Source organism: Mytilus galloprovincialis, chromosome 2, assembly GCF_965363235.1.
Source record: "Mytilus galloprovincialis chromosome 2, xbMytGall1.hap1.1, whole genome shotgun sequence".
Lineage (NCBI taxonomy): Eukaryota > Metazoa > Mollusca > Bivalvia > Mytilida > Mytilidae > Mytilus > Mytilus galloprovincialis.
In genome coordinates this window covers 101,535,548-101,549,004 of record NC_134839.1, presented here as the reverse complement: position 1 = coordinate 101,549,004, position 13,457 = coordinate 101,535,548, and the positions used below count along the sequence as shown (strand labels likewise).

The following is a 13,457-nucleotide window of genomic DNA, read 5'->3' as shown; positions in this document are numbered from 1 at the left end:
AACTCCCAGGTTAACAAGAAGGCATCCCTATTGCGATACTTATTGAACAGTTTGGAAGAAAACACTAAACAATAATGAAATAATCGTAGAGTTAAGATAATGTGTTGAGAGAAGGAGGTATATATGCCATATCGTGACTTCGTATTGATAACATAGTTGTCCGACTTGGTTTGGGTTATTAAAATGAACCTACTGGTTTTTAGAAATCCTCTCTATTTTACTATCACGCTTTAATAAGACTAGCAGGTTTCCTTTAGTGAACAGTTTCCGTTGATATCGCGGGGAAAGGGTAGAAATGGGTTTCACTCCAAAATATTTTACAGTCGCCATCTGGGCGATCAGGATGATTAAATATATTCGCCCAGCCGAAAATCTGGTCGCCTTGGGCGACTGGGCAAGTGTTAAGTTTAGTCCCTGTTAACTGATGACCCTATGAAAAAAGTTCACACTGACCCTTTTGACAATATACAGTTTTTAAAAGAATCACTGAACCATGGACATATGACAGACTGAAACTTCCAGGTCTTCTACCTCCAAAGCCTTTCTATAAATTGTTTACTCCATACATCTATGTCAGCCAGCTTGTTATCCTGATGTGGTACAAATATTGAACTAAACCTGTGATCTATGATAGACATCAACAGATAAGGTCAAGCATTACTTGAAATTTCATTTTGAAACTACAATTGAGGACATATGCATCCCTTCATAGATTTACAGATACAGAAATCACATACATGAGTATTGTTTTCATTTTCACCTAATTTGCATGAAGAAGAACATTCTTTCCATTTATCTGAAATTATTACTACATCATTTACCTTTGTTCCAAATAAAATCATGCCAGGGCGGTAGAAAAAATTTTTCTGTGTTAAAATCCCTGCAAACTTATCAAAATGGATTAATAACTCTCCCCCATGCTGACCAAGAACATTACTGCTGATCCAATTACAGATTGGTGGCATATCTAGAACAGGTCCTTCACTAACGAGACTGTCAGAAGAATCTGAAGCTAACTTAGACAGTGATTTTATTTCTTGTTGTTTAATGTTTATGGAAGTTAAGTTGTCATGGTTGTCTATCTGCAATTATAAAACAGATTTCAGTTATTGTTATTATCATAAAGATGATTTCGATTAAACACCAAGTTGCCGATTGTGACAACGATACAACGATCCCTTACGGAGACGACCAGCCTTTTTCTCAGTCTTTGCCTAGTGGGCGTATGTTAGTAATATGCAGTTTTAATTTTGAAAGCTTTGCAAATTATCAATCTAGTATCTTGCTTGGCTAGGATACAAACAGATGTAATGTCGTAAAGCAACCAGATATCCATACTAAAACATAACAAAATAATTTTAATGTCCTTTTTTTATTGATTGAGTTCATGCTCCGAAGTTTTTAGGTTTCAATGTATCGTTTTGTGGACTAGCTTGGCTTTTCGCCGCATTTTCTTTTTGTCTTTGTGTCGTATTGAGACAATTTTATATAGTTTAGACGAACGCTGGTCAACAATAAACAGCCTTTAAATTACCTATATTTTATTGCAAAAAAAAACAATCAAACATACAGAAATATGCCAAGTAAAAAATATAAACATTACACAAATTATTAATACCAAACACAGGTCGAGTTCGGATTTTAGTGGCGTCACTATCCCTTAATTTTTTTAAACAAAAATGCTGAACACGCCATTTCCACACTATAACTTGACTCTTAAAAATGGGGAAATTTGCGGAAATATTCCGTCCTATTTTCTCATTATTTACGGTTAAAAAGTTTTGGTTAAACAGTGAATTAACAACTTCTGTGATGGGCCTTACACCACTGGCCCTAGCCCTTCATATAATTTGCTTTTTGTTTGACAATTTTCTACGGCGGGACTGGATAGTGAAACTGATTACTTCTCATTCAGTCAATACACTTCAATAACTAAGCTTACGGTCTTAAATAATGAAAACAACACGTTATGTAAATTTCATGCATCCTAAGTGCTTTTTTAATTTACCTTCATATCAAGAACGCTCTAAGTGAAAAACAAAACAATTGAGAGCTATATGACCAACATTAACCCAAATAAAATAGCTTAATCCGTCGAAGGAAACTGTGCGTGAAGGACTTGAAACTTTAGTTTCTTTATGATTTCAAAGTTTAAAAACGGAGACTTTTAGAAAGGATTGTTATAAATCATGTCAAATACTTACTACTGAGCTGATGATATCCTAGGGGACTGATAGTCCATCCGCAGAGATTTCGACCCTGTGATGTATCGATCAACGACAAAAATCATTCATGTTACAATGTGTGGTTTTGATAGAAAATAAATATTCAATCGTTCGTAATAATACATGTCAAGTAATATGTAAAACATAAATGCATTAACCCCGGACATTTTGTATTGTCCTAAGTGTTCTTTCGTGTATTTTTTCTCCATTCTTGTCGCATAATGTTGTCATATTAGCGGAAATCGTTTAACATTGCTATATAAGCGAAAGATGTGGCTACCAATAGAACCAGCTGTAACCTACCATATGTTTCAAATGTTCCTTTCGCATATTTATAAAGTAAATAATATAGCAATTATTATCAAATAGTACGTTTCTATTCAATGTTTGCATTTGTTTTTGTAGAAGTTTAGTGTTATGTTGTTTTTGTCTTATAATTGATGCAATTCCCTCGGATTTGGTTTGTGACCCGGATTTGTTTTTAATTAATCGATTGATGATTATTGAACAGAGGTATAGTACTGTTGCCATTGTATATCTCTATAAAGCATGGATTCTTGGTCATTATCAATGGTGACCTACAAAAATGTTCGTCTTTTACCTATGGTCTTAATGGATAGTTGTCTCTTTGTGTTCAATTAAATAACCAGTAAAGAAGCTTTAGTAACTTAACCGAACTGAGCGGTTTTCAGAATTTATACACTTAACTACATCAATCTTATCAAGCGCTTGTATGACATGAGAAGAACGAGCAAAATAACGTTCTCATGAGAAAGTTACTGTTTTAATGGTGCAATCAAATATATGACAAGACGGATTTATCACCACAGTTTTCGCTGATCTTCCATAGATAAGATGAATTAAAATTGAACGGAAACCGAGTAAATCAACTCATTTTGTACATGTGTTTGTCAATCTTTAACTCTTGACAACATATTTTAAATAAAACAATGTTACACATCTCCCGTTACAGGTTCATATGCAAATTTATTTCCACTGACCGGGGACGAAATCCGACAGAAATCATTTGAGGTGAAACTACCTTCCAGTCTGACGTTTCCTTTCATGGATACATTGTATGACAAATTATATGTGAGTACTTTGAAAAATAATATATTCTCTTTTTTACTTAAACTCTTTGTTCTTCAAAAACCTGTTAAAAGCTTCGATCTCATTAAAACAATATTTTTCTGAGCATTAATAGTTATGGTACATATTCATGGTACATATATTTCCTCTGTAATGATTTGAACAGTGTACATGGTTTTGAAATAAAATCACACCTTCCCGATTTAAATATTTGTAGTCTAACAATCGTATTGTAAATATTTGTGTATTACTATTGATCTGAGGTTTTGTCTTGACAGATTTTGAAAGATGGTATGATTGGATTTCATCCAAATGTTGCCTTCAGTGCAAAATATTATTTCTCCAGTTTAAACAGGAAAGATCCAGCGTTTATAGCCCCTTACCATTATAATGGATATGATACTCCGGGTGTTGCCCATCCAAGATGTTCAGGCACAGGAAAAATACTTTACAGGAGTGGAACAGGTCAATCAGCTTCTCAAATTTCAATGGATGAGGCGACGGTATACAACAACCTCGTACAAAAATCATTCGTTTGGCATGAAACAATTTACAGCGAAATGGACGTTAATGGTTACATGGGAAAACGTTTACAGAGACGCCATTTACTCTGGTTACTGGTCTGACTGTCAGGTATAAACATAATTAACTTTATACAGTATGTTACAGATATATATTATATATAAATCATATTTGAAATAATTTCAATTTAGACTATATTTGCATATTAAGTTTTTCTTGTCATATCAGAAGAACAATTAAAACAAATATCATACTTTGACATTCATTTTACAGACTTTTTATGCCAAGTCTTTTTTTGTTCACGAATTCTTTGGATACTTTCAATGTAATGCCTGAAAATGAAAGACATGCATTAGTCCTTTTTGGAAATATGAATATAAGAGAAATGGTGTCATGATTGACTCCCACACTCGTCACTATTTGTGTTTATCAACTTTATTGACCACCAATGCTTCAATGTGCTTTGACAAAAAAAATATTTGTGAACAGAAATGTGATCGATCTTTGTTATACTTTTTTAACGTACTTGATATATATAGTACTCATTTTATTTAGTGTATTCGTTCCTTGTTTTTCAGATAATATCTTTTGTTACAAGTTCTATTTGATAATGTAATGTTCAAAAATTAGAAGGAAAGATATACCATTCGACCATAACATGTATTTTGAACTCAAAATACCAAATATTTGCATTTACTCTTAAGACTTACTGAGGAAACAGTAAAACACATTTTTAAATTTTTGCGGCTTACCAGGCCGGAGATCAATCTTATGACCTGCCACACTGGACCAATTTTAAGACATAATGATCTATATAAAGCTTGTTGTCGCTATGTTAAGTGTTAAACATTTTTGAGGTCATATCTGCTAAAACTAAGTAGAATTGGGAAATACGTTTGATTTTTATCTTAAATAATTTGACTTTTACATTAAAAAAAATCGTTGCTTAAGATTTAACGAACTTAAATATAACCAGTTTTAATCCACCATTTACATAAGAAAATGTCTGTACCTAGTCAGAAATATAACAGTTGTTTTCCATTTGTTTATGACATGTTTTTGTTATTTTACTTTTTAATAGTATTTTGTAATTTATAAAAAGTGTTTTGCATGTGTGCCATGCGTTCTAATGTTTATTTTACTTTTTACTTTAATTATCAGAACATTTTTTGGTTGTTGCTGTACGTCCAATATCAACTATTCCATACATATTGAAGACGATGACCAATTAACAATAAATTCATTTAGTAGATTCGCAGGTCAATAAAGATTAGGGCGGGGAATTGTCATTGAATTGAGTAGTTGAGATACTTCTGATGGTTATATAGCTCTTCTCATGTTTATGCCTTATTCATTTAGCTTTCAAATGTTTGGATTGGAGCATTCCTGATTAGACTTGCAATCATAACATTCTTTACGAAATGTTGATATATTAAAATCCTATGAGAATTCTCCCTCATTGCATGAATAAGAGTCTCATTGACACAGGCCATGGTAAAGTATCTTTGTTTATATTTATTTGAAGAAGCTATGTTCACTAGATAATATTATTATTTATTTTAATAAACGTAAGGATGCATGGTATGTCAAAACTGTTAACAAAAGGAGGGCGAAAAAATACCAGAGGGACATTCTAACTCGTAAATTATAAATAAACTGATAACGCCATGTCTAAAAAAGATAAAGACAAACAGACAAACAATAGTGAATTAAACACAACATAGAAACATCAAGACTAAGCAACACGAATCCTAATAAAAAATGGGAATGAAAATGGGAATGAAGATGCACCAGTTATTTCAAAGTATTCTATTCCGATCACACTGTAAAAATGAACTTATACAATAATTAAATTTACCCAAAATAGGTAGGGGAATGACATCCAGTCTATTGGTACCTATGGTATATACAGAAACTATTTCTTCTAGACTTTGACAGGTTATTGTGTTTCACCAAATACCTTAATAATTAATTGCTTAATTGGTTGTTGTTTGTTCAATGGCCCGTTTCAAATATTTCATACAAATTCAAATAAAATACAAATTAACAATTAATTCCATAGGTACTAAATGGAAGGAATGTCGACTAAGTAGGGAGGTCGGGAAATTCGGACTGTCACTTCAAAAACAGCTAGAGTATTGTAGCAAGGGTTTTATAAGATAACGAGAGTGTCAATAGATTGAATTACGTGATCACATTTCGGCCAGTCTTATTTATATACCCCATGCAGCCAAACGGAAACTCCAGATCAGCAAGGGTATTATATCGCATGAAATACTGGGTATTTATACTTAATGGTTGAACTTGTGCTTTTTGTATTAACTTATAATGTATTAATGTTTCAGACATTTACCTTTCAACTTCTATTACTGACAGACGGAAAAACAAGTTTTGCTATGTTTAACTACCCGAATGTTAGTGTAGATGAGAGTCCTTTATCTTCAAATTTTTTTCAGGTATGTTTAGATAAAATTGAGAGTGGAAATGGGGAACACATACTGTGGATTCATTAATATTCGTTGAATATCATTTTTCGTGGATTTCGTGGATACAGTAGAATCACGAATTTAAATGTTCAACAAAAATTATAAATTTCTTAAGGAATGAATGAATGCCAAAACCACGAAATTAGATATCCACGAAAGTTTTCCTCAAACCACAAAAATTAGTATCAACGAAAATAAACGAGTCCACAGTATGTCATATATATATATATATATATATATATATAACTCGTGTAAACATCTACCAAACAATGTTAGATCTGTAAATTTGCTTTCGCATTTTTTTTGTTTTTCCCTTGACGGGATTTGAACCCATGTTACTGCGATATCGTTACACCAAATCGCCTGCACTGTAGCCGTCCCGCTAGACCACACGACCACCTGGACTTATAAAAAATTAAGCTTTCGGTGGCCGGGTGTTACATTTCCACGTCAGTTTTAATCTAACGTCGTGCTACAGTACATGATATATAAGGCATGAAGATGTTATTCTTACAGATCAGCTAAATTGTCTATAGTAAAGGATCCTACAAATAAATGTAAGATACAGTCACAAAAAATAATTATATTTATAAGTACGTCTGATCCAGTGACAACTCTACAACAGATTTATCCATCGGATCACCAGTAGGGATGGTGATATATGGCTGTGTACATTATGTATATACAACTCGTCTAAAAATCAACCCAGCAAAGTTAGATCTGTAATTTTTTTGTCTTTATATATTATTTATAACAGTTTCATGAAATATTATCGTGAGAAATGTTACCAATGGTTCCATATGATTTGGCCAAACATCTGCACTATCTGATATTTTTAAAGACACCAAACTAAAAACATATATTTATTAGAAATGTTTGCATGTTAGTTTCGTAAGTGCGTCACTGTTTATGGCATCCTGTTGTCATTGATGGACTTTGTTTGTTTTTGTTCTGTGGTTTGTATGTTGTGTCGACTATTATATTATTTGTTTGAGCGCGTCTCTGTTATGAATGTTCTTGCGTGTGTTAGTGCTGCTGTGTTTCTGTCACGTGGTGTTTTAGGATATTTTTATCATTGTCCTAACGCGGTAGGTTTGACATGCCGTTAAACCATATCCAATACATCATTTTTCTTAAAATATCCTGTACCAAGGAGGGAATATGGCAGTTGTTATCAAATATATCGTTTTTATATGTTGGTGTTTGTTTTTGTTGCACTTTGGTGTTCCTGTTGTACCTTTGTTTACACTTATAGATGATGTTTTTCCCTCAGTTTTTGGTTTGTAACCTGGATTTGTTTTTCGCAATCGATTTTTGTCGTTTGACGTTACTACTGCTGCCTTTATTAAAGAGTACATTTTGTAACTTTCTTCGTGCTGCTGGTTAAATGTCGCAATGAACTGTTTGTGTGTTATATGTGTTTCAAAGTCTTTAATTACAACAGATTTATTGTTTTTGTTTTGTTTTTGTTTTACGTCAAATGTCAAATAGTTCATATATATTCAGGACGAAAAAAATCGGTAAATTCTGTAACACAAGTCAATCGAGATTAAAAGTAAGGATTAAAAAGTTTAACTGAAAAAAATGGCATGCGAGTTACTTCTGGTTATATAGTTTGTGTTAAGGTCTTAACTATCCTTGGATTTCGGATCTTTGTCTGTGTAAATTAAAAAAAAAGGCTCTCAGGAAGCACGAAATCTATAAAGTATTATTTTCATTAGGATAAAAATGGAAATCTTTTTTTAACAAGTCAATTTAAGCAAATCTAAAGACACAATCAATGGTTGTTGTAAGGGTTCTTTAACGTTCAAAGTATATGAGCGAATCTCTAACCTAAATCTGATTTTACAGCTTTCGTTAATGTTGAGAAAACAATTCTTCAAAGGAGTGTTAGTCGTTTGACATGTGAGATATATTTTAAGGTTATGTTGTGCATAAAGCTTATGTAGGTTCTTTTGAGACTGTTATATAGAATCATATTCAAAACAGTGTAGTTGTGGCCATTGATTGACGACCTTAATTATCCCATTGATTGGGACAGATTAGGTGAACGTTTGTCTGTAACGACCACTGCTCACTACTTACTTATTATAGAATTTAAACTGTGGGGTAACCAAAGGTTCTTAACGCTTCAATAATAAAATAATTCGAAAAATTATCAGGAATAACCTTTATGTTTTGATTTATATTATTGATATAAATCATAACATCGTGTTATTCCTGATTAATTATTCGAATAACTTCATTTAGGTGTTGAGAACCTTTGGTGACCCCACAGTTTAAGTGTCTTTAACAAGTACATAGTGAGCAGTGGTCGTTACAGACAAACGTTTACATAATCTGTCCCAGTCAATGGGATAATTTAGGTCGTCAATCAATGGCCACAGCCACACTGTTTTGAATATGATTCTATTTGGTTCATTGTAGACTGGTTTCAATGAAGGCGATGGGAGAGGGTTTACGCCCACAAAAATAAACTTGTCTGAAAGATTTTTTTATAAGGTAGACAAAAGAGACATCGTTCAAGGCGGCTGCACAGACGAGGGTAAAGGTAATAATTTTGCTACATTCAAAAGATCATGTAGGGGAATCATATATTGGAGACTTACTTCACAAAGTTCAATAAAGGTAATCTTTTTTCAAATGTATAAAAAATAAACATGTTATAGCTGTTAATGATGTTCGCTACTCTGTTAAAAAATAACAAGCTTTTCAAAAGACTATTAAGAATTAATAGTATAAATAAAGAAACTAAAAAAGTAGACAAAAATGGAGGGTCCGTGTGATCGTTTTTGAGATATAAGCCATTGAAAATTTGGCGGGAAATAATTCTCTCCAGATTTTTCATATATTTAACATTTGTTTCAAATACTATGAAAAAATAACAAGAATTTTATAAAATTTTGAAATATGGCTTTTTAAACTTTATGCAATAGAATTATGAAAAAAAAGTAGGGGTTAGTAAGCAAATTTTTTTAATGACAATACTTGGATGAAACCAGAGGATTCAGAAAATCTGGCAAAACATAAAAAAATGGAGGAGCAAACATCCTTAACTATTTATATCCGTCTTTTCTTAAAATAATATACTGTTTCAAACATATATACCACCTCTGTTGACCGTTCTATTCCAGTAATCTGAAGCCTAATAGATTTAACGATACTAACTTACTGAACTAAATGCTCAATTTGACAATTAAAATTCAATACATTAAAAAGTGTTTAGAACGTTGTGCATAAACACATCTTCAACTCGACTTTCTTGTTGTTTTACGAATTTGCCATGCGTTATATGAAGTTAAATGTATACCTCTTGCACATTTATTATATATTATGAAATATCAATAAATAGATAGATATGATACATATATATTAATGAAAAATATATCATCATATTGTTAGCTGGTACATATATTATTAGGAACAATCAGCATACATCCCGAAATAGTTAGCATGTTTGGTGGTCAGATGGTTGAAATCTTTGGACCATGTATACCGCCTAAAATCCAAGTAATCAAATGCAGATTTGGCAAAAATGACCATTTTGTGACGTATGGATTCAAAGTTGATGCAGAGAGAGTTAGATGCTCGGTTCCTTTTTTAACGTTAAAAGGATGGACCACGATAGAACTTGCTTTAGGTTTTAATTCGTACATGTATTCCACGAAAATATTTGTAGGTAAGATTAATCATACTTTAAGTTGATTTGTTTTGTTTTTTTTTTTCAACTGCTAATTTTGTTTTTATTTCATAAACATCAATGTTTCATATTGTAAAATGATATTAAATAACTATCACCATTCAATGATAATTCCTGTTAATAAGATATTTAAGTTCTTTGCTTTAGTTTTGTAGAGTGAAGTTCTTCTAATCGAAATATTTTCCTATCAACATTTCAGAATACATAAGTACTCCGGCCCTCATCAGTACTTCAATGTTATGTATTTAATAAAAGAAAATTCATATATTGCACAGCACTTGAGGATACTGCGAATAAAAGACTGGGTCTTCCATATCTTGGGAAACATTCTGGATGGAATGAAACAGATACGAAAAAGCTAACAGTCACATGGGATAGTACCAAGTTAACGTATGACATAAACGCAAAGGTCAAGGTTGAACTGATTGGATATATGGAAACTGACACCGAGGTACACGATTTTATAAATTATAACTATATATGCATTTGATTTGAATTTATGTTCGAACTGAAAACATCAAGAGGGGATGTTGTATGATTGACAATGAGTCTCATATCCACTAGAGACTACTAAGATGTGTGGGTGTAAACGACTATTTATGTCATAGTGTGACTTAAACTAGTATCGTATAGTACACAATTTGGAGATGCGCTACGGTTGCCAATGAGGTAACTATAATTTAGAAACCAAGTTATGCATATGTAAGCAATGTATTGATTTCAACAGACATTTAAACCCATTCAATATTGTTTTTAAAGTCCGGCCTTGAAAAAGTTATTAAACAATTCAAACAAGAAAATCTACGACCTAATGTATGTTTCTACAAAAATCTGAAAATAGATATGATAGACAGCAACAAAGATAATTCGCAAGCCTACACTGTCCTGTTTTAGAACTGGTTCGTTATAGGGTACGATATATAAACCCTGTCATTAAAAGGTGAAAAAATTATACATAAAAGTAAAAGACCCTATTTTTATTCTTACAAAAAAAGACATGCAACAACTGACGGCAACAACTGTTCAGGTTCATATTGTACTTGTTTTATTTTTTTTATTGCAGATACAGCAAGTAACATTATTAGAAATAGGTGAAAAACAAGCAACAGACAATACACTAACTTTTGATACTGACAAAAAGTTATGTGTTAGTACGTTTTGTACGGACTATGAAATCGGCTTTGTCAAAGTTGAACTGAAGGACCAAACACAAACGAACACTTATAGGTATAAATAGTTCATAGCTTTATTAAAATATCATTTAAGAGAAAATAAAAGGGCAAACACTAGCGACCATTTATAGGTATAAATAGTTCATTGCTGTATTAGCAATAATATCATTTAAGTGGAAACTCTAAATTGACTTCAAATTTGATTACGATAATGAGGAAATCCCTCCAAACCCAATAATACCATGTTATCTTCAGGTATCAGATAGCTGACGTAATGCTTGGATATTACGTCAATGTGGCAATGGTTAGTCAGTTTGAAAAAGATTGGCCAGACATGAAATGCAAACAATGGTACAACAATGAAAAGATAAATGTTGCATGGGTTAAAGGATTATTGGCATGTCCTTGCACTCTCACACAAGCTTTTGGCGATATAGGGCGCTGGAAAGCTGACGACGGGTGTGATATTGATAGCGGCAGTAGCTGTCCTTATCACAAAGGAGCTGTGCACTGTGTTAGAACTACAGAACCAACGTAAGTGTTGAAAGTTGCTCACACAAATAAAAGATTGTAAAAGCGTGCTAACAGTATTTACGATAAAATATAAATGCTATATTACTTTAAACACAGGTTTATTGAGAAATATTATATGATTGAAGTTATCTTATTATTAGCCACTTAATAAGACAGTAGACCCTATCCCTTGTGGTACGATTATGTCTTTCTAATTCATATGCTATCATACGCTTTGTAATTTTATTACAAGATTTATAACTATAGGTCACGATACGATATCCAACACAGAACAAAACGACATCAAACATAGAATAAAAACATAACCTTATATAATGTAAGGTGTACACAGGCATGTCATGACGCAATTTGACACAATTCAAATAAGAAAGACAATGGTCTGATTTTTGGTCAGACAATTTACGAAAAACAAATACGACAGATAGCAAACAACGACAACCATTGAGTTAAAAATTTCTGACTTATATACGGCATTTAATTTTGACTGAATTAAATGAATGTGTATACCTATTAATTTGAATAATGAATGACTTTTCTTTCGTATGTATTTAAATGTAGCTTATTTAAGTTTTTTGTTAATGATCACATGTTTAATGATTTTTTTTTAAATTTCATATTCTTAGAGTTGATGGTGCAGGTAACCAGTGTTGTTATGATGAAGATGGTAATTTGATGTTCAATGGAGACTCTTATCAAGGCAGTTCATCTGATCGTTCTAATCCTGCAGGGTTGTTTCCATACCAACGACCGAAAACTGTTCCCTCTGTGTCACATATGTTGCAAGACGTTTCTCCGTACTACCATTGCTGTCTATGGTCCAGTCCTGAATACTGTAATTTGTATACGGAACTAAGACCAACAGTAGATTGCAATAAGTATATCCCACCAACTCTAGGTACTATCCTTTAAACTGTGATATTGATATATTCTCATCTTTTGTTTTTTGTTCTGAATATCGTATTTTGATATAAGTCTTATCTTTATCAACAACAAATCATAATGGTTCCAATTGACTGGTTTAATTAGGAAGTTTTAGTAACATTTTAATATATAAGAAAATAAAATCATAGACTAGTAACAATTGAAAGGTCTTTCCTGTAAAAGTGATGTTTTCGTAATGTAGTAGTAGATGAGCTTTCATTTGATATGCGAAAACGCCATGTTCTAGAAAGTTTGCTTTTGCACTTAATTACCCTATCCAACTAAATTTTGGAGGTGGGGAATTGGATAATTCAAATGTACACATCATGACCTTTCATTTGATATACAACAACCCTATCTTAAAAGAAAATTTATTTTTTGCACTCAATGACCCCATCCATCCCAATTTTTGGGAGACGTCAATTTGAATTTTGAAATGTACGCTTTATGTTCTTTCATTTGATATGGACAACCTTACCATCTGAGAAATTTGAATGTTTGCACTAAATGACCCAACCCGTCCCCTTGGGATGAAAAGGGGGTTTAAAATTTTCATTTTTAAGTTGAGTATATTAAGAATTTCAATTTGATATATCAGATGACCCCATTTGACAAAGTGCAAATAATGATGCAATATCAACTATATAAATAGAAGTTTTGAAACTTACAAAGTCAATGCAAAACTTAAGAATTTCAAATCGATTTTTTGGTGTTTTTTTCAATGGAATGTTTTTGGTATTTGGTCAAACATATAACTATGTTAACCTCTTCAATTTCGAAAACATTTTAAGTGATAAGCTCTTGTCAC

General features: G+C 32.2%; 1 protein-coding gene across 1 annotated transcript; it reads left to right on the top strand.

Annotated features, from left to right (window-relative positions):
- Positions 1-5,410: 5,410 nt before the first annotated feature.
- Positions 5,411-12,637, top strand: LOC143062586 (sushi domain-containing protein 2-like). Its single transcript, XM_076234249.1, has 5 exons — positions 5,411-5,417; positions 10,298-10,473; positions 11,086-11,249; positions 11,450-11,728; positions 12,352-12,637. The coding sequence occupies exons 1-5, from the start codon at positions 5,411-5,413 to the stop codon at positions 12,635-12,637; spliced, it is 912 nt and encodes a 303-aa protein (XP_076090364.1).
- Positions 12,638-13,457: the final 820 nt, after the last annotated feature.